The sequence below is a fragment of the Panthera tigris genome, chromosome B2 (assembly GCF_018350195.1).
Source record: "Panthera tigris isolate Pti1 chromosome B2, P.tigris_Pti1_mat1.1, whole genome shotgun sequence".
Lineage (NCBI taxonomy): Eukaryota > Metazoa > Chordata > Mammalia > Carnivora > Felidae > Panthera > Panthera tigris.
This window is the reverse complement of record NC_056664.1, coordinates 89,356,671-89,384,387: the sequence shown is the minus strand read 5'-3', so window position 1 is coordinate 89,384,387 and position 27,717 is coordinate 89,356,671. Positions and strand designations below refer to the sequence as shown.

At 39.3% G+C, this 27,717-nt stretch overlaps 1 protein-coding gene across 1 annotated transcript; it reads left to right on the top strand.

Moving 5' to 3' along the window:
- MCHR2 (melanin concentrating hormone receptor 2) lies at nt 1–26,076 on the top strand. The gene is made up of 5 exons (XM_007097369.2): nt 1–182; nt 9,316–9,525; nt 17,060–17,254; nt 19,636–19,755; nt 25,519–26,076. Exons 1-5 carry the CDS (start codon nt 1–3, stop codon nt 25,832–25,834), a joined length of 1,023 nt encoding a protein of 340 aa, XP_007097431.1. The 3' UTR covers nt 25,835–26,076.
- The last annotated feature ends 1,641 nt before the right edge of the window (nt 26,077–27,717 follow it).

Here is a 27,717-nt window from a genome sequence, read left to right as displayed (position 1 = left end):
ATGAATTCACTTTATTCATCCTGTTGGAACACCTCTGCTGAACTTTTGAACAAATCCTGCAATAAAGAGATTGCTTATCAAACCCTCAACATTGTGGATACAATTATCCTCCCTTCTATGATTGGGGTTATCTGTTCACTGGGGCTGGTTGGCAACATCCTCATTGTATTCACTATAATAAGGTAAGATCTTCTTATTCTTTTCCGTAATTTAGGCACATTCTATACTCCCTAAATGAATCTCTTTCCCTCTATAGGATTTTTCTTAATGAAATTGGTTTGGAAATATTTGGTTAAGATAATTAAACAGGATTCTACAGATATTTTCATCATGTATTAAGTAACATCTGAGTTGTAAAACTCAAAATGAAAAGACCTAAGCCAATGCTTCCTGCTGGGTTAGGGAATTTTCTCAATCTTAGCACCATATCAGATCACCTGAGGAGCTTTTAAAAATCTTAATACAGGGGCGCCTGAGTGCCTCAGTCAGTTAAGCATCTGACTCTTGGTTTCAGCTCAGATCATAATCTCCTGGTTCATGGGTTCAATCCCCATGTCGGGCTCCATGCTGACATCATGGAGCCTGCTTGGGATCCTCTCTCTCTGACCCTCCCCTGCTCATTCTCCCTCTCTTTCTCTCTTTCTCTCTCTCTCTCTCTCTCTCTCTCTCTCTCTCCCTCATTCCCTCCCTCTTTCAAAATAAATAACCTTAAAAAAAAAAACTTAATACATAGTTTCATCCTAGACTAACTAATTCAGAATCTCTAGAGGTGGAGCCCAAGCATGGAATAAAACTTCAATGCAACCATTCTATTTTCTGGCAATAAGAGTTATCCTAACAAGTTGCCCTGGTCGGTTGATGAAAGAGACTCTTTTTCACTCATTTGAGCAAGAGAGATACTCTACCTGATCACCCAAAGATTCAGGCAGTCATAGATGGTAGGCTCTTCCCTTCAGTGTAGACTATCCCCATGTAGGCCAAACTGAGAGATATCTGCTCCCTAGTACCTCCTGCCTTTGCTTCTCATCTCCCACCTCCTTCAGGTAATTTCCTCGTTCCTCTCAAACCCAGGGCATAAGGTTCAGCCTGGAAAATAGGAATAGGTTACTTATTTCCTATGGGTTTTGACACAAGGATTCAGAGTTCGTGTACATGTGCCCCATCACTACTTGATATTTTTGCTATCCTGATTATTTTCACATTTAATTTTACTTCTTTTAATCAATATAAGATGTTAAATTTAATTATCCTGGTCTCCAATCATGCTTATAACCACCATAAAAAAAATTGTCCATGTTCCTATATAAGAAAACACTTTTGAGAGTAACACTTAATAATAGTGTTTTCAGCATATTAACATATAATTACACCAATCTTTTGTGTAGCATATTACACTTACAAAGCACAGTTGTAAACCCACTTAATCCAAAATAGCAGTACAATTACTATACCCATTTAGGCAAAGAGACTTAGGAGAGAAAATAACTTGCCCAGCATCACACAGTTAGTGACAGTCCTGGCATTGAACTCAGATCCCAAGATCCAGAATTCCCATGAACTCAGATTCCAAATTCTAGGTTATTTTCTCCACATTAATAAAAACAAGCAGAGGAGCCTGGGTGGCTCAGTTAGTTGAGCATCTGACTCTTGATTTTGGCTCAGGCCATGTTCCCAGGGCCATGAATGGAGCGCCGTGTTGGGCTCCATGCTGAGTGTGGACCTGTTTAAGATTCTCTCTCTCTCTCCCTCTGCCCCTCACCCAACTCGGGTGCTGTAAATATATATATAAAAATAAAACCAAAAGGGGCTGCTGGGTGGCTCAGTCAGTTGAGCATCCAACTTCAGCTCAGGTCATGATCTCGAGGCTTGTGAGTTTGAGCCCCACTGGGCTCTGTGCTGACAGCTCAAAGCCTGGAGTCTGCTGTGGATTCTATCTTCCTCTCTCTCTGCCCCTCCTCTGCTCGCGCTCTCTCTTTCAAAAATGAATAAATATTAAAAAATAAATGAAAACATATAAACAAGTCACCAAAACTAGAAAGATGGTTGGATTTACTATGTACATAGAAGAATTTTCACAGAATCAATTAAGAGCAAAAGCAACCCAGAGGATGGTGATGCAGATGACTTTCACTATTCCGGAGAAAGTTCATAACTGGTCACATTCCCCAGGTGGCTTCTTATCAGCCAGCCCACTTGCAATTTTTTTTTTTAATGATTGCCTTTTTTTTAAACTTTATTTACTTATTTTGAGAGAGAGAGCGAGAGAGAGAGTGCAAGTAGGGAAGGGACAGAGAGAGAGGGAGACAGAGAGAATCCCAAGCAGGTTCGGCACTGTCAGCAGTGTGGAGCCTGACACAGGGCTTGAACTCATGAACTGCAAGATCATGACCTGAGCCGAAATCAAGGGTCAGATGTTTACCAACGGAGCCACCCAGGCACCTCTCAAATTTTTATTGTCATTATCTCTGCAGTTAAGTGTAGCACATCAACGGTATTTACACCATCCATAATTGAAGATTTATTTGGTATATTAGAATTCTACTCTTAATGAATTCAAGCATTTCTTATTGTGTCCTGTAAAGCCATTTGTGAACATCAAGCATTTTAAAATAATTTTTTAAGTGCTGTAAGTAGTTCAACTCAATACATATTGCTAATACCTATTGCAAACCCAGCACTAAGTGTTATACAAATACCAAAGAAATGCGGTAGCATCTGACTCTAAAAAGTTCAAAGACTAGCAGAAAAGCTAAGATTTAAACACATAAAATAATTTGAAAAATAATACAAGACATTAAAAACAATCAAGTGAAAAAAAAAAAGATGCTTCAAATATTAAGTTCCAGGAAGGAAAACAGAAGTAATCAGATATTCTCCGGAAGCATCAAGGAAGCAATAGTGCCAAGTAGAGAGTTTATAGTCAGAAACGGGAATGTTTCTCGCTCTCCCCTGTTTGCCTGTTGCTCCTGCCCACTTCTCCTTCTATCTTCCCTCATACCCCTCAGGATCTTTACTGTCCTCTCCTGGAGATACATATAGGATGTCTCACATCCATAGAGCCCCACAGGTGAGAAATCAAGTTATCATGTGTTGGCCCTACAGAAATGGTTGCATTTTTTACAGGCAATTTTTATATGCAGAGACTCTTCAGTGTTAGATTTCAGGCCCTGTGACAAGCTGTTGAAGAGATATTTGGGGCTGGAAAAAATTCTTGGTTCCCCTCTAATTACACCAATAGACAATGGCCTGATCTTATCTACTTAGCTGGAGACAAAGCTGGAAAAAAGAATAAATGTGGAATGTGAACTCTTCTAAAAGTCAGTATGAGCTATAATTCCTGGAAACAGATTCTCAACATAAAGCAAGTAATCATTTAACTGGAAAAAAAAAGAAAACCTGAGCCATCATACTGACCAATTTATTTGCAATGGTTGTGAAAAATCTGTTCTTTCTTCTTATCATTACCATTTTATAGATAATATGTGAGAAGATACGTTAATGGAGCTTTTAAGATGAATCTTTTAATCTTTCAAAAAAAATTTGGGAGCAACTTAATTTTAATTTTTATTACTAGGACTTTAATATTTTTCTTTGTAAATTGCTGTCCAAAAATGTATTAGTCTTTCAAAAATCATTTGAAAGTAAATTAATTTTAATTTTTTTTTTGGCTTGGAATTTATCTAACACTTTGTTTTTGGAAAATTGCTCTCCAAAAATTTTAAGGCAATTTGTATTAATATTTTCATCATGCCTTGCCATGATCTTTTATTTGTTACCTTCTTAACAGATGGGTGGCTTAATTAAAATATTAAGATTACACTAAAAATAAGGAGAAGTAGATACATTTAAAGAAGATTTAGTGACTTTTCCATTTATGATGAATATTTGTATCAGGAGAGGATGAACAGAACTGAAAGTCAGTAAGATCATTAGCGATACTAGGAAACAAGAAATGAACTAACTTCTGACTTTGCCAAAGGAAGACTAAAAACATATAAGAAAAAAAATAAGTTTAAGAAATATGGAGTTTCCAGAATAAGAGGTTCTATGTGGCCATTTTAAAGAGTAAGAAGCAAATTGTGCATTAGGAAGGTGACTATAAAGTAGTGAAGCCAGATCATTACCAGTTGGTCACACTTTAAATTCACAGCAGGTCAAAAGAAAGCCAGATTAGAAAATGTAGGAGGGAAACTGGGCCAATTATAACACAATCATTTCCCCCTTTTATTCTTCAGTGGGAGACTAGTGAACTCAATCCCATTACACAACTCTGCTCCACAGTCATAGTGGGCCCTGGGAAGCTACTTCCATAAAGGGGAGGATGTTCTTCTCCATCAGATCCCTACCCCCACCTCCTGAACACATCTTTCACCTGTCGACTGACAGTCTACTGGCAGAGACTCTCTAAGGGATGCCCTGTTTCCTGATAAATAAAAAGTCCTTGTTCTGTCATTCCCTGACACTGTCAAGTCAATGAATTCATACTAAATCATGAATTCTGAAACACCTTACTTTTAGCCCTCCCAGTGGTATCTACATTTTATACAGAGATTACAAGAGGGTCAGTACATTAACCTGAAGCAATATTAAGAATCTAATACTCTTTTTTTTAATTTTTATTTATTTTTGAGAGAGAGCAAGAGCACATGTACATGAGTGGGGAAGGGGCAGAGAGAGAAGGGGGACAGAGGATCCAAAGCAGGCTCTACACTGACAGCAGTGAGCCCAATGTAGGGTTCAAACTCACAAGAGATCATGACCTGAGCCAAAGTCTGATGCTCAACCCACTGAGCCACCCAGGTGCCCCAGGAACACAAATGATCTAATGGTGGAATACCAGTTGCTAAAACAGACAGGAAGATTAAAAAGTTAGAATAAGACCCCTTCATTTTTTCTACCCAGCTTAAATCATAACTACTGGTTCCCTCTGACCCAGCCCTCAGCCGTTCTCAGAGTGTCAGCCATATGTAAGTTCTTGTTGGAGTTAACCATACTCTTGCTGCACACATATCCTATATTTCAGATGCTATAGAACCTTTCAGCCACATCTGTTCACCCGACGTGGAAAGTTGTTGGAAGAGCCTCATTGCAATGGTCCAATGAGCCAAGAAAACTCTGGAATCTAAAGGGGTTGAATGTCTTTTCCTAGGACATAAGGAAGGCATAGAAATGAAAATGGAATTGCCAGTTAGGTTCTCTTTCAACTGTATCCCACTATGTATCTAGAGCAGCATTGGCAAGTATGTCATTCTACTCTCCCATTCCAAACTCTCCCATTCATACCAGTCATCTCTAATCTGTGCACAGATCTGTCCTGTAAGTAGTGACCGTGCAAAGATTCAGAATTCTTCTCATCCCAGTGCTTCACAAAATCACTACTAATACATTGGGGTTTTTCCATAAGTGGGATTTAATTCAACTAGAGTTAAATGTCAGACATCAACCCGAAGATACACAAAAGCAGGAAGCTTTGGGGATACCTGGGTGGCTCAGTCAGTTGAGCATCCAACTCTTGATTTTGGCTTAGGTCATGATCCCAGGGTCCTGGAATCAAGCCCTGAGTCAGGCTCTGCACTGACAGCATGGAACCTGCTTGGATTCTCTCTCTCTCTCTCTCTCTCTCTCTCTCTCTCTCTCTCTCTCTCTCTCTTTCTCTCTCTCTCTCTCTCTTTCTCTCTGCCCTTCCCCTGCTAGCTCTTAATCTCTCTCAAAATAAATAAACATTTAAAAATAAAATAAATAAAATTTTTAAAAATCAGGAAGCTTCTACCATGTCCTACCACCATCTCCCACCCTAACACCACCACCCCTCTCCCAGCCCTGAGCTGGATGGAGAAAAGAAAATAGGTAGTTTTATAGACCCCAGGAATCTAGACTGCCTCGTGGGAGCTGTAGCCATAAAGGGATCTGGGATAACGGAATTGAGGCTATAGGAGGAAGATGGGGCCATGGAAGATGTGCAGCCACTGCCAGAGACGCCAATAGCTTAAAAGGATAAGAAAATGCCTTGACCCCTCCTCTCCTCCCACCCTCCAATTTCCCTCCAACAGTGCTTCCTACTGGCCAAAACCAACCAAAAGCCAGTTGGCAAGGACACCTAGGAACAAAGCTGGAGAAGAGTGGGAAAAGGATTTGAAAGCAAGTTGATCAGCAAAGCAGCCTCCCGCATGTGTGGTGTTATGTGTTTTATTTAATCCATAGCATATGTTGTTATTTATGACCATAAAATGTAAACATGTTATTAACAGTCATACTACTGTTTAAACACAAATAATAGTTATACTACTATTATCCAGTAGATAATCATTGTAATCACTTGGCATGATTCCAGCATATTTCTAAACAAATGTTGAAATAAATTATTTAAATGTTAAATAAATGTATGCTTTATACATAATTGGGACTTTTTTACTTAATCAGTATGTTTCCCTTTTGATTAAATATTCTCGCAAACTATGATTTGTAACAACTACATAATTTATTGTAAGGTACTGTGCAATACCATAATTTATTTTATCATTCTCCAAATTAGTGAGCATTAGATACGGCCATGTTAACCATATGGAAAACATGTTAGCTAAAAGGATCACTAGTCTACATTTTTTATTTTAAATGTTTGAGTCACGACAGAAATTTAATGAAGTCTGGCAACAGAAAATCTGGAGATGAGTTAGACCTAAAAAAAAAGAATACAAGTTGTATAGGTAGAAATTTTACAATTTCTCCTTAATTTTTTTAAAATTTCTATGCTGTCACTCTTACCACAGAAAGCAACGATAACTATAATGTGTTATTTTTATTGCCCTATCTATCATCTTTTGCCCAGATCATCATTTGCTTCAGAATTCTCTTTTTCTATACAGAATATCACCTAGAAACACTTTATTTAATTCATTTTAATTGCCACTTAATGGCTTGCACTGTCCTCCACAATGGTACTACCATAATTCATTATCAGTTGATGATGGGTACCTGTCTAGAGAAGAGCAAGGGCTGTGAATCTAATTGCTGCAATTAGACCCTAAGCAACCACTTAGAGTTTATATCCTAATTCAAGTGGAAATAACATCTGTTTATAGGCTAAAATTTATGGGGGATTTTATGGTGTTTTGCTTTGTTTTTTGTTTTTTGTTTTTTTAATGTGGAACTCTTTCTACTTGACCTCTGGGAGCTATTCTCCTCCCCTGTCCCCTCGCCATCTCCCACTGCCTGTGGCCTGGTGAGGACAGAGGATGAGAGACCAAGGACAGTCACTTGGCTGATCTTTTGGTTGACATCATCTTTTCCTCAAATCTCTTCTCATTCTGGATCTTTCTGATATGAGTCACCAACCTGCTGGGGACAGGGAACCAACATGCTTTATAGTGTCATCAACCATGCCCCAAGTGCGGTTGCTGAGTAAGTATTCGATGGCAGTAACTTCCCACACAGTGTGTGCTTGCCAGGATCTGGAGAAAGCATCCTCTCTGATTTGTTGCACACAAGGATTTTATGGCTTAGAAATAAAGTTCACAGGCTGTAGAATTTTCAGCTCATGGATAATAAAGACACACATTAGCTTCCAAACCACAGAGCAAAGCCGTGTATTCAGAGTGAACTAGCAATTGTGGCATAATCTTAGGGCTAATTTTTATGTGCTCTGTACAGTCTTATTTGTCCTCAGTTCAGATGCCACTTCTGCCAAGAAATCTGCTTTGACTGTCTCCAGGGGAGGGTGCAGGGGCCCCTTTTGTGTGCTCCTTGAGCTTGCTCTAGCTTTCTCTCACCACACTGCAGTGATCTTTATGTATACACATCTAGACTACAAGCTCCTTGATGTTAGAGTTTATAGATTATTTAGTTTTGCAGCCCCAGAGCACAATATGATGCCTGATACATAATTGGTGCTCAATAAAATCTTTGTTGAAGTAATGAATAGCATCTCCCAAATAAAGATGTTACCTTTTTATTACTGAATGTCCTAACACCTTGAAGATAGGGACCAAATGAATTTTTTCAATGTTTATTTTATTTATTTTGAGAGCAAGAGAATGCACACACATATGGGAGGGGCAGAGAGAGGGAGAGAGAATCCCAAGCAGGCTCTTGTGCCATCAGCTTGGAGTCCGATATGGGGCTCCATCTCATGAACTGTGAGATCATGACCTGAGCCAAAATCAAGAGTCAGAGCCTTAACTGACTGAGCCACCCAGGTGTCCCATGGAACCAACTAAATTTTAAATTTAAATTTCTGCCCTTAGAAAATTCTTTTGCCTACAGAGAAGAGAGCCACATCTAGACAGCATCGAATGCACTCCCCCCAGCAGGGGTCATGAGATTATTCTCCATGCCCTCTAACAGTTTACTCTTCAGATTTCTTCTCCACACTGTCTGGATTTCATGATCTTAATTCATAGTCTTTGCTATTGGGTTAGATATTATTGGAATATTTCTAAGTAATGGTTGAAACTTTTTAACAATGATCTGTTAGTATATGACTTAAGCTTCAGTGGGAAAAAAAATGCATTGTATAATGCAAACCACTTATTTTCCCTGTTCAGCTGTTTTTGGTGGCAGGGATAAGTAAGGAGTAAGCCTTTTGCCTGATGGAGCTTGGAACTGGTATAATTTGTTTCTATGTAGAAATTACCCCCCAAAACTTAGTGGTTTGAAACAATCAACATTTATCATCCCACACAGTTTCAAGCGTCAAGAATCCAGAAGCAGCTTAGCTGGGTGGCTCTGGCTCAGGGTTTCTCATAAAGTTGCAGTTAGCTGTTCTCCAAGGCAACAGTCATCTTGGTGGGAGCTGAAGCATCTACTTCCAAAGTAGCCTACTCACATACCTGGAAGACTGATGCTGGTTGTAGGCAGGGGGCCTCAGTTTCTCTCCATGCGGATCTCTCCAGAGTTGCTTGAGTATCCTCCCAAGATGGTAGCTGGCTACCCCAGAGAAAGTGATCCAAGAGAGAGCAAGGCCTATAATGCCTGTATGCTCTTATGTCACACATTGTCATTTCCACCATATTCCATTTGTGAACAGTTGGTTACTAAGTTTAACCACACTCAAAAGGAGATAATTAGGCTCCATCTTTTGAAAGCAGTACCAAAGAATTTGTGGACATATCTTTAAGCCACCACAGAAAGTTATCAGGTATATAGTTCAAAATGTTTAAGTACACACAAGACTAGACATTCATACATGAATTTGTGTAGGTTTTCCTTTAATTTCTTTTAAAATTCATTTAGACAATTAAAAATTTGTAACAGGTGGCATAAATTGAACAAGGTGCATAATTTCAGTATCAATCCTCAGTTTCCCTGCTTTTCTTTCAGGTCCAGGAAAAAAACTATTCCTGACATTTATATCTGCAACCTGGCTGTGGCTGATCTGGTCCACATCATTGGAATGCCTTTTCTTATTCATCAGTGGGCACGGGGAGGAGAGTGGGTGTTTGGGGGGCCTCTCTGCACCATTATCACATCCCTGGATACTTGCAACCAGTTTGCCTGTGCTTCCATCATGACTGTAATGAGTGTGGACAGGTAAGTGATGAAACTCTGAAATGACTTAACATAATTCAGAAATGCTTGTGCTTTCCCATGTTTATCCCAGTTTAAGCAACATCTGCTGGTTTGTAACAGCAAAGTTCCTCTTACTTTGCTTATTTCATTGTAGGACTTCAGAATATTTTTTCCAACTTTCATAGAATTATATTTTTAATGGAAATTTTAAAACACTAAAATCTTTTTCCTATTCATTCTTTACTTCAGTATTATTTCTAATTCACTGCAAGATAAAAAATATCTTGAAATCATGAAATGTTAGAAACAAGAATGAGTGCCCCCCATCATTCTTGCATTAAGGAAACTGAGGCCCCAAGAAGTGAGGGTATTTTCTGAAGGCACACAGGAAGTCAATGGCAGAACTGAGAACTGAAGTATGTCTCCTTACTCTCTGTCCAGGGCTATTTTTGGTATGTTCAATGTCTCACAGACTCTTGTTATCACCTGGCAGTTTGAAGGAATCTGGGAAATAAATTTGGGCTCCTGGATAGCTATGAAGAGACATTGCAGTACCAGGAAGACCATATTTTACATCTTTTACACCCATCATTATATGAGTTAACACAAATGCTGATATTTAATTAACATCATTAGAAATGCATTAGACTGTGACCTGGAATGTACCATAGCCGTATTCACCAACCATATAAGCTAATGTTATTCGAGGAGATGACAGTGATGGTGAATACTTATGGAGCCAGGGAGTGGTGGAGCCCAGTTCCAAGCTGTCTCTAGAGATGGCAGATGGCTCATAACAACTTTATCATCTGACCTCTTCAGGAAGCAGGCAAGCTAGGATGTCCCTGCAATATCTAGATGCAAGGACCTCCAGACTAGGTCTTAGCAACATTCCCCAAATAGAAACAAGCCCTAAAGATACAGTAACATGCAAAACAGGAATGGTCTCAGAGAACAACTCATTTAAAATCTCCATCCACCTTCTTCCCATACCTACCCCAACCCAGCATACTTGACCCCCTCTTGCTCTGATCTACTTTTTCTTTCTCCTTTGTTTCCAATATATTATATAGTATAATTTGCTTTTTGTTTGGATGTGTGTGTGTACTGTTTATTGTTCAGTTTCCCCTACCCCTCAAATGTAAATTCCATGAAGTCAGGGTCTTTGATCACTAATAAATCCCAAGTGTCTATGTGAGTGCCTGGCATATAGGTGCTCAAAAAATACTGACAAATGAATGACTGTCAGTCTTGAGTGCTATGTTAAATTTCCCTGGGTCCTTCCAGGACCTCTTCCTGAGCTCTGCCTCTTTTTCCACTCCATGTGTGTCTTTGGGGTGAGGATGTGATGATCAGTTTTTCAAATGAAAAAACAAAGGAATAGTGAGGTTCATAGAAATCATTCAGTGGATCATTATTCAGACATGAATAATGATGGTGATGTTTAATGCATTTTTTATATCCTACTGCATTTCTGCAAAAGAATTCTCAAAATATAGATTGTGCTTCTCAATTTATAATTAACAGCACATTTAAAAATCAATGTAGGGGGGCGCCTGGGTGGCTCAGTCGGTTGGGCGTCCGACTTCAGCTCAGGTCACGATCTCACGGTCCGTGAGTTCGAGCCCCGGTCGGGCTCTGTGCTGACAGCTCAGAGCCTGGAGCCTGCTTCAGATTCTGTGTCTCCCTCTCTCTCTGCCCCTCCCCTGTTCATGCTCTGTCTCTCTCTGTCTCAAAAATAAATAAACGTTAAAAAAAAAATTTAAAAAAAAAATCAGTGTAGGTCTGTTTGGTTCATCTGATGCCAGCCATTGCTGACAATGTCTTAGGTAAAGCCTGGTGAGCTTGGCCGCTGTTCCAACGCAGGGTGAGGGCGCAGCAGAGGACAGGCCCACTGAAAGAAAGCAATCTAAAGCACAGGTATTACCAATCATAATCCCATTCTCAGAGATAATAAAAGCTTATTCAGACCCTGTACCCTGAAGGCAGGAGAGTTTTTGGCTTTTTCTTTAAAGAAAGGAAATTGTACCTCTTCTGTAAACCTCTTACTGCAAATAAAGTGAATGGACGTGGTCTGCACTGGAACAGACCAACTGTATACATTCCCTAATGTTCACCGGTTCTTTTCTGTGAGTGTATGTGTACATGTGCATGTGTGTCATATATATGAATGTCACTTTTTAATTTTTTCATTCTTTTTTTAATGTTTACTTAGAGAGTGAGAGAGAGAGAGAGCAAGTGGTGAGGGGCAGAGAGAGAGAGAGAAAGACAATCCCAAGCTGGCTCCACGCTCAGCACAGAGCCCAACATGGGGCTCAATTTCATGACCATGAGATCATGACCTAAGCCAAAACCAAGAGTTGACACTAAACTGACCGAGGCACCCAGGCACCCCTTAATGTCACTTTTTTAGTCTAATGGACACAGTATGCTAAAATTTTATTTTAGAATTAAGGCACTTGAATACTTATCCTTCTCTCTGTCCTCACTCTAGAGATTACATGGCCAGAGAGAAATTAAGAGTCTGTAAAACTGAACCTTTTCCTTCTTGGCATTTCTTATGGTTCCAACTGTACTAAATCATAAAACTTCAACAAAATCTGAGATTTTGTAAAACAGAAATGGAGTTTTCTTTGCAAGGCCATAACCATGGCATTGGCCATGTCAGTGCCAAGAGTAAGCCTTATCACTTACACATTTAAGTCATTTTAAATGTTTATTTATTTTTTGAGAGAGAGAAAGCACATACATATGCACATGCAAGCAGGGAACATTTAAGCCATTCAAGTATTGCCAATTTAACAGATCAGAAATTTCAAATGCATTTGATAATTTCTCTCCTTCTTTCTCTGATTAATAATAACTACAGGTGTGTGGAATATTTCAATAGTAGGTTCCTACTTCCAAACAATACCCATATTTATTCTTCCAATCCATGAGCACAGAATTTTTTTCCATTTCTTTATATCTTCTTCAATTTCCTTCATAAACTTTCTATAGTTTTCAGGATACAGATCTTTTACATCTTTGGTTAGGTTTATTCCTAGGTATTTTATGATTCTTGGTGCAATTGTGAATGGGATCAGTTTCTTTATTTGTCTTTCTGTTGCTTCATTATTAGTGTATAAGAATGCAACTGATTTCTGTACACTAATTTTGTATCCTGTGACTGTGCTGAATTCATGTATCAATTCTAGCAGACTTTTGGTGGACTCTATCCGGTTTTCCATGTATAATATCATGTCATCTTCAAAAACTGAAAGCTTGACTTCATCTTTGCCAATTTTGATGACTTTGATTTCCTTTTGTTGTCTGATTGCTGATGCTAGAACTTCCAACACTCTGTGAAACAACAGCGGTGAGAGTGGACATCCCTGTCGTGTTCCTGATCTCAGGGAAAAAGCTCTGTTTTTCCCCATTGAGGATGATATTAGCTGTGGGCTTTTCATAAATGCCTTTTAGGATGTTTAAGTATGTTCCTTCTATCCCAACTTTCTTGAGGGTTTTTATTAAGAAAGAATGCTGAATTTTGTCAAATGCTTTTTCTGCATCGATTGACAGGATCATATGATTCTTATCTTTTCTTTTATCATTGTGATGTATCACATTGATTGATTTGTGAATATTGAACCAGCCCTGCAGCCCAGTAATGAATCCCACTTGATCATGGTGAATAATTCTTTTTATATGGTGTTGAATTCGATTTGTTAGTATCTTATTGAGAATTTTTGCATCCATATTCATCAGGGATATTGTTAAAATGTCAATACTACCCAAAGCTATCTACACATTCAATGCAATCCCAATCAAAATTGCACCAACATTCTTCTCAAAGCTAGAACAAGCAATCCTAAAATTTTTATGGAACCACAAAAGACCCCAAATAGCCAAAGTAATATTGAAGAAGGAAGACCAAAGTGGGAGGCATCACAATCCCAGACGTTGCCTCTACTACAAAGTTGTAATCATCAAGACAGCATGGTACTGGCACAAAAACAGACACATAGACCAATGTAATAGAATAGAGACTCCAGAATTGGACCCACAAAAATATGGCCAACTAATCTTTGACAAAGCAGGAAAGAATATCCAATGGAAAAAAGACCGGCTCTTTAACAAATGGTGCTGGGAGAACTGGACAGCAACATGCAGATGAAACTAGACCACTTTCTTACACCATTCACAAAAATAAACTCAAAATGGATAAAGGACCTGAATGTGAGACAGGAAACCATCAAAACCCAAGAGGAGAAAGCAGGAAAAAACCTCTCTGACCTCAGCCACAGCAATTTCTCACTCGACACATCCCCAAAGGCAAGGGAATTAAAAGCAAAAATGAACTATTGGGACCTCATGAAGATAAAAAAAAAAACTTCTGCACGGCAAAGGAAACAATCAACAAAATTAAAAGGCAACCAGTGGAATGGGAAAAGATATTTGCAAATGACATATCGGACAAAGGACTAGTACCCAAAATCTATAAAGAACTCACCAAACTCCACACTCGAAAAACAAATAATCCAGTGAAGAAATGGGCAGAAGACATGAATAGACACTTCTCTAAAGAAGACATCCAGATAGCCAAGAGGAACATGAAAAGATGCTCAGCATCACTCCTCATCGGGGAAATACAAATGAAAACTACACTGAGATACCACCTCATGCCAGTCAGAGTGGCTAAAATGAACAAATCAGGAGACTATCGATGCTGGAGAGGATGTGGAGAAACGGGAACACTCTTGCACTGTTGGTGGGAATGCAAACTGGTGCAGCCGCTCTGGATAACAGTGTGGAGGTTCCTCAAAAAATTAAAAATAGATCTACCCTATGACCCAGCAAAGCCCTGCTAGGAATTTACCCAAGGGTTACAGGAGTGCTGATGCATAGGGGCACCTCTACCCCAATGTTTATAGCAGCACTTTCAACAATAGCCAAATTATGGAAAGAGCCTAAAATGTCTGTCAACTGATGAATGGATAAAGAAATTGTGGTTTATATACACAGTGGAATACTACTTGGCAATGAGAAAGAATGAAATATGGCCTTTTGTAGCAACATGGATGGAAATGGAGAGTGTTATGCTAAGTGAAACAAGTCATACAGAGAAAGAAAGATACCATATGTTTTCACTCTTATGTGGATCCTGAGAAACTTAACAGAAGACCATAGGGGAGGAAAAGGGGGAAAAAAAGTTACAGAGAGGGAGGGAGGCAAACCATAAGAGACTCTTAAAAACTGAGAATAAACTGAGAGTTGATGGAAGTTGGGAGGGAGGGAAAAGTGGGTGATGGGCATTGAGGAGGGCACCTGTTGGGATGAGCACTGGGTGTTTCATGGAAACCAATGTGACAGTAAATTTCATAAAAAAAAAAAGAGAGGTACATTAAAAAATCAATACCAAAAAAATTTTGTAAACATCCAAAATATTAAATGTATATACCTCCAGATGAAAGCTGCCTAAACTCTCATAGATGGCTACTTTTGTAAATATATTCTCTAGAACATCAAAAGTCAGTAAGTAGGAGCCAAATCCCCCATTCAACAAATATTTATTGAGTATGACCATAGGTCAGGAACTATGCTGGATACAAATGATACAAGAGCATTAAACTAATAGTCAAGGTTCCTGCTTTCCTGGGGCTTCCATTCCCGAGATGTAGACAGACATTAAGTGAAGAGTCACACAGCAAATGTGTGTTTCCACACAGTGATACATACTAGGAAAGAAAAGCAGAGTTCCCCCACCATCTGCATTTATAGTCATGGGCCCTTGTATAGAGTAAGTAGTCAAGGGAGGCTTCTCTGAGACACACAGACTATTTTTTTAAATAATATTTTAAGTTTATTTCTTTATTATTGAGAGAGAGAAAGAACACAAGCTGGGGAGAGGCAGAGAGAGAGGGAGACAAAATCTGAAGCAGGCTCCAGGCTCTGAGCTGTCAACACAGAGCCCGATGTGGGCTCAAACCCACAGACCCACAGACCATGAGACCACGACCTGAGCCGAAGACAGACACTCAACCGACTGAGCCACCCAGGCGCTCCGAGACACACAGACTATTAAATGGAGACTCAAAGGAAGAGCAAGAGGAAACAGAGGGAGATTCTTCCAGGCAAGTAAGACAGCATGCACCTGGCCTTGAAAGGGGAGAGAGCTTAAAGGAAGGCCATAGTGAGACTGGAACAAGCTGCAGCCTCAGTGACAGACAGGGCCAGGTGAAGAAAGACTTGGCAAATAATGGTAAGAATTCTGAATTTTATCTGAAAGGAGATGGAAAACCAGTGAGGGGTTTTCAGGTGGGAGAAGGAGGGTGTTGGGGTGAAGATACAATCAGAGAAGATTCCCTAATCTATTGATGCCATGACTCCATTATCCTTTCATCCCAGACAAAATGATGGTTGGGCTGCTGTACAATCACTACCTCGTGATTGTACATGAGGGAGGGAGGGGTCCTTCTCTCCTCAGCCACAGGTAATGAAGGTGCAATGTGCAGGAGAGGAGCAGCTTGGGTACCCTGGGCCACAAACGTCTCCCTGAATGCCAAGGGGTCCCTTAACTAAGTGTCCCTTAAAAAGTTCTGCCTCTCATGCAAAATTGAAAGAACAGGGGACAAGCAATTTTTTTTATTTTTAGAAATCTTAAGTAGCTCTACAAAAATTAAATAACCACCAGAACATGTTTTACATTTATTTGATGTGTATGGATACTGCCTTCCAACACCCCCACCTCCAGCAAAACTGTGCTTTCACAGATAGCCTTCCTTCTGGGTCTAGGCTGTTTCTCACCTTTTAGCTTTCAGTTGGCTCTGAAACATTCTTGGACTTGCTGGAGAACCAAATATATTTAATATGTCAGGACTTCAAGCTTCATTAATGATTATGCTTTTTTTCTGAATTAAAAATGGGGGGAAAAAAGAAAAGAAAGAAAACCCCTTCCCCATGAAATTAGCCCATTTCCCCTCTTTGGCCTGCAGCCTAAATTCCTGGAAATCTGCATTGTCTGCACTAGTCATGTTGGTTTATCCTCACTGTGATTCCCATGGACTGCTTTCCAAGAGCCTGAGGCCCCCACTGGAAAGTCATCTGGGCAGAATGCCTGTCCCCATGGGCCAGAACCTCATCCTGCCTGGGGACTCTCCTACCAGCCAGTGCACTTGCCTCCTTCCTGCCTCCATGTCAGTAAATCCTACTGGGAAGAAGGCCCCTCTCCCCTGGAGGAAATCCCCGCTCAGAAGCAAAGTTTTCCAGAACCCAGCCTACATAGGAAGCACTTTTGTAAAGACAGTTTTCACAGGGCAAAATTTTACCATTATCAGTGTGTTCGGGGAAGTGACAGCTATTTCAGTGAGTGGTTTATTCAGACTTGCAGGGTCAAGAGTTGTTTTCTCTACAGGTACCAGCCAGCTCTTAAAAAATAGAACTTTCTTTTACCCTGATAGAGGTGTGCTTCAGGGAAGATAATAATACTAATAATTTACTCTTGTCATGAACCTTTCATCCTGGCAGCTCAGCGTTTTATTGATTGTTCCCAAACCCTTCTTAACTGGCTTTGCAGGTACTTGGCTCTCGTCCAACCATTTCGACTTACAAGTTGGAGAACGAGGTACAAGACCATCCGCATCAATTTGGGCCTTTGGGCAGCTTCCTTTATTCTGGCATTGCCTGTCTGGGTCTACTCGAAGGTCATCAAATTTAAAGACGGCGTGGAGAGTTGTGCTTTTGATTTAACATCCCCTGACGATGTACTCCGGTAGGTTGTTAAAACTTAAGAAAAATAGAGTTGAATTAAGTTGTGAAGTGCTTCATCCTCCTTGTCAACACGTGGGCAGCTGCACACAGTGTCCTTGGGGATCCTCTAAGGGGCAGTCTCCCCACTTCGCTTTCTGCTTTCCACAATCAAGTTGGTAGCCTGATTTTAAGGAGAGGGTAACCTTTAGAAAAAGATTTGGAGTTTAATTATGTAGCCTCAGTGGACACAAGTATATTTAAATATGGATTTTAAAGATCCATGGCAACCAGACACAGCAGGAATGCAAAAATCAAGGGAGGGGCAAAATTTCCAAAAGGGTCTAGGCGTTACCAAGATTCCAACCTTAACAGTGTGCCCCTGGAGTTTGGTTTAAGTTTGCCCTCCCGCCCAAAAGATATATTCAAGTCCTAATTCTTAGTACCTATGAATGTGACCTTATTTAGAAATAGGGTCTTTGCAGATATCATCAAGTTAAATGAGGTCATACTGGATTCGAGTGTGCCTTAAATCCAGTGATTGGTGTCCTCAGAAGGAGAGTGAGGTTTGAAGAGACACAGAGAGGAGAGAGCCTGTGAAGACAGAGGCAGGGACTGGAGTGATGTGTCTACAAGGGAAATAACACCAAGGATTGCCAGAAACTACCAGAGAGGCATGGCATAGATTCTTCCTCAGAGCCTCCAAAAAAAACCCAACCCTGCCAACATCTTAATTTCATACTTTTTTTTTTTTGAGAGAGAGAGAGAGAGTTGGGGAGAGAGGAAAAAAGAGAATCCCAAGCAGGCTCTACGCTCAGCAGACCCCAACTTGAGGTTTGATCTCACAACCATGAGATCATGCCATGAGCTAAAATGAAGAGTTGGACACTTAATTGACTGAGCCACCCAGGTGCCCCTTAACTTCTACCTCCACAACTGAGACAATAACTTTCTGTTGCTTTAAGCCACCCAGTCATTTGTTACAGCAGCTCTGGGTAACTAACAAGGCAGCCAATACGGCTTATTTCTCACATTTTAATTTGAAAAGAAAAATTAAGTCAAAAATTTTTGTTCGAAATTTTGAATATATCCTTGGAGTCTATGACTAAAATTTTTTGACCGCCTACTACAGGCTACGTATTGTGCTAGGTGCTTTTCACATACATTATCTCCAGTCAATTTGGAAGATTCCTTTTTCCCATCTACCACTTGTCAAATAGGTGAGTCATTTCTGCGTCATGTAGTCACAGCCCAAGAGGGATGGAGGCAGAGGTCCTTGCAAGGCTACAAATCCAGTAACAAAAATCTCCAGAGGACCACAACATCAGTAGGAGTGATTGTTAATTCATTATTTTCTCCCACCAGCACTGGCAGCACTCACAGACAAACACCATCTGCCAATCTAAAGGTGAAATGATATTTAATCACTGGTGGCTGACAGATTATTCATATGAACCCCAACCTGTCTAACAGAGCAGCACAACCTGAGATGTCTAGAGGACTCAGCCTGTGTCAAAGAAATAATGATTATTTTGCACCAGCAGCTGCATCTGCTGGTTTTGGTTGGTTATCATAAGGGCAATCCTGAGGTTCTCGCCTCTGTTGTTACTCCCCAGAATTAAGTTCTTATGGTGAACTGAGACTGGAACCAATGTGTGGCTTTCAGTGTCCCTCTGCTCCCAGGTGCTCTCCCTGCGCCACCCTGTGCACACCTACCCAGTGTGGGCTGCCCTCTTTCACCAACACCAAGCTTCTTCCAGGCAGGAGGATACCTGGAATCCATGCAAAAATGGAATTGGCTTACCTGAGAATTTTCCCCAGGGGATCTCAAGGAAAAGACTGGCTCATTTCACAACAGGCCCTTTGAGAGGCCATCAGGGTCTTGATTACAATGGTGGGCTGTGCAACTCAACTCTCTTGTGGATTCAAATCCCACCTCTCCTACTTACTAGCTGGATACCCTCAGGCAAGCCACTTAACCCCTCTGTGCCTTAGTTTGCTCTTTTATAACAGGAGAATACTAATGGCAATTGTAATCAGGCATTGAACAGATTCAATGGATTAAAATATGTCAAGTACTCAGATCAGCATATACTATATAATAAATGCTACTTGCCGTTCCGTATTGTTGTAGATAACACTAAAGATAATGGTAATAATATGTATTCTCACCTGTTTGTACTCAGTAGTGCTGGGCTTGGCTAGAGAACAGATGAGCACCATTGTTGGCAAATAATGAAGAGCAAGACTTCTCTACATAAAAGCAGCAAAGATCCTTAACTTTTCCCCCAAAGACTTTTATCCTGAGCCCTGAGAAATTAGAAAATCATGCCTCATAAACTGTAAAAGCCAGTTCCTGGCAATGTGAATGTAACAGCCATGTCTTCTCTCTCTCTCATTTTACAGGTATACACTTTATTTGACAATAACAACTTTTTTTTTCCCTCTGCCTTTGATTTTGGTATGCTATATTTTAATTTTATGCTATACTTGGGAGATGTACCAACAGAATAAGGATGCCAGATGGTAAGTATTTACCCTATTTTGTTTTATTTGTTGAAAGAACAATTCAGAGATCCTAAGACATCCACAACAGAAATTTAAACAACAATCACTTGAAACATACCACATTTAGACATACGGGCATTAATGTTTATATGAGGCATTTTCTGAAATAAGATATGTTCTGAAGCTGCTATTTGAGGACCTCCCAGTGATAAATCTTGCGATACTAATGTTATAGTTTCATAAAAATCTAAACAGAACTCAATATACCATTAAAAGAATATTTTTATATTTGTTATCAACGTTACTTAAATGTTTTGTTTGTACACTTTGAAGAGTTGTGTACATATGGAAATATCCTAGATGCCATGTATAACTTTCTAATTTTGTGCTTAATCTTTTAATTTGGAGGAAAAGAATCTCATTAATACTTGAATATTTAGGACGAGATTAATTAGGACTGAATAAAACCAAAGATTTACCTTAAGACAATAGACTTGGGAAGAAACTTTAAAAATAGTTGTCAGTAAAACTGTATGAATAAATCTAAATTATTTTCTACTTGAAACTGTCTATATCAAGTTAAGTAAGTCAGTGAACACATAACATGTTGGATTTTAAGACAAATATTAAATTTTGTCTTTAGAATAGATTACTGTATTTTGGAAAGACAAGATCACTAGATCTCCCACACATCACCCCCTCTTCGTCCCCTTTACCTATTTCACCCATCCCCCCACCCACATCCTCTCTGGCAACCAACAGTTTGTTCTCTATATTTAAAAGTCTTGGGGTTTTTTTCCCCCTTTAAAAAAAAAAACAAAAACGTTTACTTGTTTGAGAGACAGAGAGAGAAAGAGGAAGTGAGATAGAGACAGAGAGAGGGAGAGAATCCCAAGCAGGCTCTTTCACTGTCAGCTTGGGGCCTGATATGGGGCTCACAAACTGTGAGATCACAAACTGTGATCATCACAAACTGTGAGATCATGACCTGGGGCCAAAACCAAAAGACAGATGCTTAACTGGCTGAGTGCCCTAGTATCCCAAAGATTTGGGACCACTGTGTTATCATTTTTATTTGTGTCCACATTTTTTTATTTCCTGTTTGATTTCTTGATTGACCCACTCATTATTTAGTAGCATGTTATTTAACCTCCATGTATTTGAGCTCTTTCCAGGTTTTTTCTTATGGTTGATTTCTAGTTTCATAAGTATATGGTTAGAAAAAGATGTATGATATGACTTTGATCTTTTTGAATTTGTTGAAACTTGTTTTATGGCCTATTCTGGAGAATGTTCCATGTGCACTTGAAAAGAATGTGTTTTCCACTCTTTTAAAATGGAATGTTCTGAATATATCTTAGATCCATCTGGTCCAGTATGTCATTCAAAGCCACTATTTCCTTGTTGATTTTCTATCTGATCTACCCATTGATGTAAGTAGGGTGTTAAAGTGCCCTATCAGTGTATTCCAATCAATTACTTCCTTTATGTCTGTTAATAGTTGCTTTATGTATTTGGGTGCTTCGATGTTGGGTGCATAAATATTAACAATCGTTATATCTTATTGGATTGTTCCCTTTATGATTATGTAATGTCCTTGTTTGTGTCTAGTTACAGTCTTTGTTTTAAAGTCTATTTTGTCTGGTATAAATAATGCTACCCCAGCTTTCTTTGTACTTTCATTTGCAAGGTAAATGTTTTTCCATCCCTTCACTTTCAATCTGCATGTGTCTGTAGAAATGAAATGAGTCTCTTCTATGCAACATATAGATGGGTGTTACTTATTTATCCATTCAGTCACCCTATCTTTGATTGGAGCATTTAGTCCACTTACATCCAAAGTAATTATTGATAGGTATGTACTTACTGTCATTTTCTAATTTTATGGTTGTTTTTGTACTTCTTTGTTCCTTTCTTCTCTTGCTCTCTTCTCTCATGGTTTGATGGCTTTCTTTAATGATGTACTTGGATTCCTTTCTTTTTTAAATTTTGCATATCTATTACGGGTCTTTGATTTGTGGTTATCATCAGTTTATATATAACATCTTATGCATATAGCAGTCTATATTAAGTTGATGGTCACTTAAGTTTGAACCCATTCTAAAAGCACTAAATTTTTATTCCCACCTCCCCAGTATTTTAGGTATATGGTGTTATAATTTACATTCTTTTATTTTGTGAATCCCTGGGCTGATTTTTATAGATATACTTATTTTTTCTGCCTTTCTGCTTTCTACTTTTCTTATTCCTACTTTCAGTTTTTCCTTTACACTCAAAGAATCCCCTTTAATATTTCTTAGGAGGTTGGTTTACAGGTGATGAATTTCTTTAACTTTTGTTTGAGATATTCTTTATCTCTCCTTCTACTCTGAATGATAGCCTCACTGGACAGAACATTTTTGGTTGCAGGGGCTTTTTCTTTCAGCACTTTGGATATATCATGCCACTCCTTTCTTGCCTGCAAGGTTTCTGCTAAAAAATCAACTGATAGCCTTATGGCACTTCCCTTATATGTAAATGTTTTCTTTTCTCTTGCTGCTTTTAAAATTCTCTCTTTATCACTGTTTTTGCCATTTTAATCATTATGTGTCTTGGTGTGGATCTCCTTGGGTTGATTTTGTTGGGAGCTCTCTGTGCCTCCTATATCTGGATGTCTGTTTCCTTCCTCAGATTATAGAAATTTTCAGCTATTGTCTCTTAAATAAATTTTCTGCCCCCATTTCTCTCTCTTCTCTTTCTGGGATCCCTGTTAATACAAACGTTATTTGTATGCTTGACTGCATCGTTGAGTTCCCTTAATCTATTCTCATTTTTTATTATTCTTTTTCTCTCTCTCTCCTGTTAAGCTTGATTTCTTTCTATTATTCCATCTTCCCGATCACTGATCCATTATTCTGTTTCCTCTATTCTACTATTTTATACTCACTTTGGTAGTACAAATATCTTTATTCTGCTATTAATTCCCTCTACTGTTTTTTTTTAATTTCAGTAATTTCTCAAGTCCAGTGAGTATCTTTATAACCATTACTTTAAATTCTCTATCAGGCATATTGCTTATCTCCATTTCATTTGGCTCTCTTGCTGTGATTTTGTCTTGTTCTTTCATTTGAGATCTATTCCTCTGATTCTCATCTTGTCTAGCACTCTATGTCTATTTCTATGTGTTGGGGAAATCAGCTACATCTCCTGCTTTTGAAAGTGATGTCCTAATGAAGAAGGGGTTCTATAGTGCCCTGCAGTGCAATGTTCTCTGTTCATCAGAATCTGCTGCTTCACGGGTGTCTCCTATGTGTGTTGCATGTGCCCTACTATTATGGCTGAACTGCATTTGACTTCAGTCCAGTCATTTGCAATGGCTCTCTGTTGGTGGTGGGCAGAATTTGGGTCCTGTATTGTTAATGGATCAGTATGGGGCTATTGTGGGCTTGAGTTGGGTCAGACCACGCATCTGCCAGAGATGCAATAACATCAAACTACAGGGGACTCTCCCCGTGTTGTCTCCTGAGAAGCTTTCATTGGTGGTCAGGGACTATAGTCAGACCAGATGTCTGCCCCCAGTCCACTGCTGGAGCCACAGTGAAACTTCTGTGTGTGGTTATCTTCTTCTCTCTCCAGGACAGAGTCACTTTGTTTTTGTTTTTGTTTTATTTTTTAATGTTTTTTTTTTTTTGAAGAGAGAAAGACAGAGTGTGAGGGGTCAAGGGACAGAGAAAGAAGGAGACACAGAATCCAAAGCTGGCTCCAGGCTTTAAGCTGTCAGCACAGAGCCTGATACTGGGCTAGAACTCACGAACCACAAGACCATGACCTGAACCGAAGTCAGACACTTAACTGACTGAGCCACTCGGGCACCCCAGACAGGAGTCATTTTGGAGTGACGCTGGCCACTGGCAGGGCTGCTTACACACTGCCAAGCTTATGGCAGTGCTTTGGATGGGCTCCAGCCAAAGGCATATTGGAGGAGGCAGGTCTGCAGGAGAACGTGGGGGTGGGGTACACTTTTAGCAAGCTAGGTAGAGAGTGTTCATGCTGGTTCCCCAGGTGTCCATGCTCTTTTATTCTTGGATAAGTCTCCTAATGATTTCTGCCCCTCCAGCACATGTTCTGAGATTAATAAATAAATCACAGATATTTTTCGAACTGCTGCTTCTGTGCTGTATCTATGAGGGACTGTGGTTGTGCTGTCTCTTTAGGGGTGGGAACTCAGTTTCCTTCCGCCCTTTAACTCTCCCAGAGATGAGCCTGCTGATTTTTAAAGTTCCAGGTATTAGGCCTCACTGATTGTAAAAACTTGGGAAGTTAAGCCCCTCTGGTTTTAAATCCAAATGTGGAGATTCGTCTTCCCAGTTCAGATCCCCCCTGCCTAGGATGTCTAGTGTAGGCTCTGCTCTTCTGCCTTCTTCATGCTTGCAGCTTCCTGCCCTCCTGTGGACAGCCTTACATGTCAGTTTTGCTCCTGACCACACCTTTGCCCTTCCTACCATTTGTGATGTGGCCTCTTCTCTATGATTAACTTTGTAGAGTCTGTTCTGCCAGGTTTTGGGTCATTTTCTGGGTTATTTACAACTGATATGGGTGTTATCTAGTTGTATCTGTGAGATGAGGTGAGTTTAGGATTCTCCTAACCCACCATCTTCCCTGGAAGTCAAATAGGTGATCAATTTAACCATGAGTCAAAATCTGTGGCAAACTCTGGTGCCAAAGGTTTAGGTGTTTTATTGACCCATGACATTTTTTCCCACTTAGCTTCCTGAAATTCTCTGGAAATGTTGCATTCCCATTTAGAATGGAAAAGGGAAGCAGCCACAGTTATAGAAAAATAATTTAGCTTCTAAATGTATCACAGGCAGCTGAGCTGGGAAGACAGTTGAAATGGAATCACATGGAGTATTAAGACACTGACAGTTGGAGATGATGCTTGAGCCCTTTTAAGACCATTCTCCAAAACAGATCACTTTGTTCCCAGCACTTTCCTCAGAAATGCAAAGAGCATCTTATGAAACAAATCTCATACTGTCCAATTACCCCTCAAAATGCAAATAATTAGAGGAATGATGGTGCCTACTCAGATAAGCTGCAGAAGAATCATTATCTTACAAAGATTTTCAGTTGCCATGCTTTTTTTTTACTCATTCCCTGGGCTTTTTCATCTGCTTCAACTACATCCCTGGGACATTTCTATTAAATATCTAAATATAACATGATAAAACTTGGGAAGTTTCAAATTTTATCTGGAATAATTTTAAATTACTAGAAAAGTTCCATAAATAGTACAGAGTTCCTATACAGTCCTCACTTTGTTCCTCCATGAATATACTACCCTGCCATGATGCATTTGTCCAAGCAAAGAAAATGGCATTGGTACATTACTACTAACTAAACTCTACCCTTAATTGGATTTCTCCAGTTTTTTCATTAAAGCCTCTTTCTGGCCCAGGATTCAATGCAGAATACCACATTGCATTTAGTTGTCATGTCTCCCCAGTCTCCTCTAGTCTATGAGAGTTTCCTGCTCTTTCCTTGTTTTTCATGACCTCGAGGGTATTAAGGAGTACTGGTCAGGTATCCCATAGAATGTTCCCAATCTGGACTTGCCTGATATTGTATCACAATTAGACTGTAGTTATGTGCTTTGGGGAAAGATCAGTTCTTCTCATCACAACACATCAGGGGGCTCATGGTAACTGCATGACATCTCTGTTAATGAAAGCTCTAGGAAATCACTGCCCCATAATTTCTATGGTTGTTTATGTTCTGTCTATCCTGATGCTTCCTTTGTAGTCATAATCCCGGTGTTCCAAAGCAACGAGTGATGAAGCTGACAAAGATGGTGCTGGTGCTGGTGGCAGTCTTCATCTTAAGTGCTGCCCCCTATCACGTGATACAACTGGTGAACTTACAGATGGAGCAGCCCACGCTGGCTTTCCATGTGGGTTATTATCTCTCCATCTGTTTCAGCTATGCCAGCAGCAGCATTAATCCTTTTCTCTACATCGTGCTGAGTGGAAATTTCCGGAAACGCCTGCCTCAAGTGCAAAGGAGAGTGACTGAGAAGGAAATCAACAATATAGAAAATACCTTGAAATCCAGCTTTTAGGAGAGCACACGTATCACCAAAAGTCTAGATAGGCTTGTCTATGTTATTGGTATTATTAGAAAGAGCAGGTGAAACAGTGTGCTTATGTGCATCCTTCCTGTGTATTTGTGACTCTCAGTAGCATGGAATGGAAGTGTAACCATTCAAATGCAATGAGTTTAATATGCTAACTTTAGTAAGATGTAAAATATTTGTTCACGTTGGGAGTATAGAAAGGGATAGTCTAAGATCCCTGAGCTCCATGGTTATGGGTGTTACTTCAGCATATTATAAACTAGTCACTGATAAAAGGGCCATGACTATTGACTGAAAATTCACCAAGGAATCTGGCCTTGCCATCCATACTTGGGCTTCACAGCAATAGTGCTCTTGAGATTCCTAAGAGGGAAAAACCTTATCAGGAAGTCTTAAATTTGGCCATTTTTTATCTACAAAATTTCATATGATTCAATCTAATGCCTTCAATAACCAGCTCCATCTGTTAGCATAACAGTTACCATGTATTGAACATATGCAATATGTAAGGTTACATGTAACAAACCCATGAGGTAAGTATCAACCCAATTTACTTAGGCTCAGAAAGGCTAAATGATAGGCTTGATGTTGAGCAGCTTCATAACAGCTGGGCTAAAATCCAGGTCTGCCTGTTTCTGTACTTTTAAAGCACACCTTGGCAACCTGTACTATCATACTGGAGAGTGTCAATTATTTGGGAGGGGGGAGGATTTGCTTTCTCCTACAGTGCCATAAGAAAAGAACTGATTAAGAAATTGGTTGATGGTTTAAGAATATTCTTTTGCATTTAGCTTTGTTCTCATGCTTATGAATTACAGAAAGCAGTACATGCGTTTTAATAATAGTATTCTTCAGGATGTGAGGCATACACTCAGATACATTCTCTTTAGGTTACAGTATGTTTGCTCAAGAGTACAAAAGTAATTAGCCCTTAAATGTGTACATGTTCATTATAGCTACCTTTTCTTCTTTGGGTTTGTATAAAACATGCATTTTGTGCAGAAAGAAAAGAAAGAAATGATTTTAAAGCCTGTATTCTCAACAAAGGTAAACACTGCTATTTTATTTGTGGATGAAATCTATAAACCCACCCACTTCATCTAAATTCATAGAATCACTTGCTTCATGAATGTCTTAAACTCACTTTTACTCAACCCTTTACATGAAAGAGTCACAGAGACCAACTTTTTTAACAATCTGATTTCCATTTTTATATATCAATTGTCAAGACATATGACTTTTAACCCAATGTATTTGGTTCTAGATCTTTTAGAGACCATTTTGAAACAAGGGAATATATAAACGCATATCTCGATGAAAGTTCACATAAACAACGTGATACATATAGGTCACATTGAGGCATTTTAGTTCTGTAACTGAGCTCTGCAGAGCTACACCCAGAGCCTAGACGGTCCTTTACAACTTCAGAAAAAGCTGTATCGTGGCTACAATTCCAGGGGCCTTTGTTCTCACTTTCCTATGGTGCAACAGTCAGGGTTCAGTGAAAAACCCTGACATCTGAAGACCCAAAACCATGGGTCATCAACAGATGTTGTCATTTGGTAATTGAAAAATAGTTGAAGAGTTTATCTCCATCATCTTTTTTATTACAAAATATATTATGATTTTAAAGACTAAAATTATTTTAAACCAACATACATTTTTCTAATAGCATTTCCAATAGATATCAAATAATTCAAATATGTAAATTGGTCAGTGATTTCTTTTAATTTACATTTATTAAGAGTTGTAAAGAACTTTAGCATTTAATCAAAGTACAAAATAAAAAGGATGACTATTAAATTCGTTTTTGTGCTTTATATACTTTTTCTATGTATAAGTATACACACACACACACACACACACAC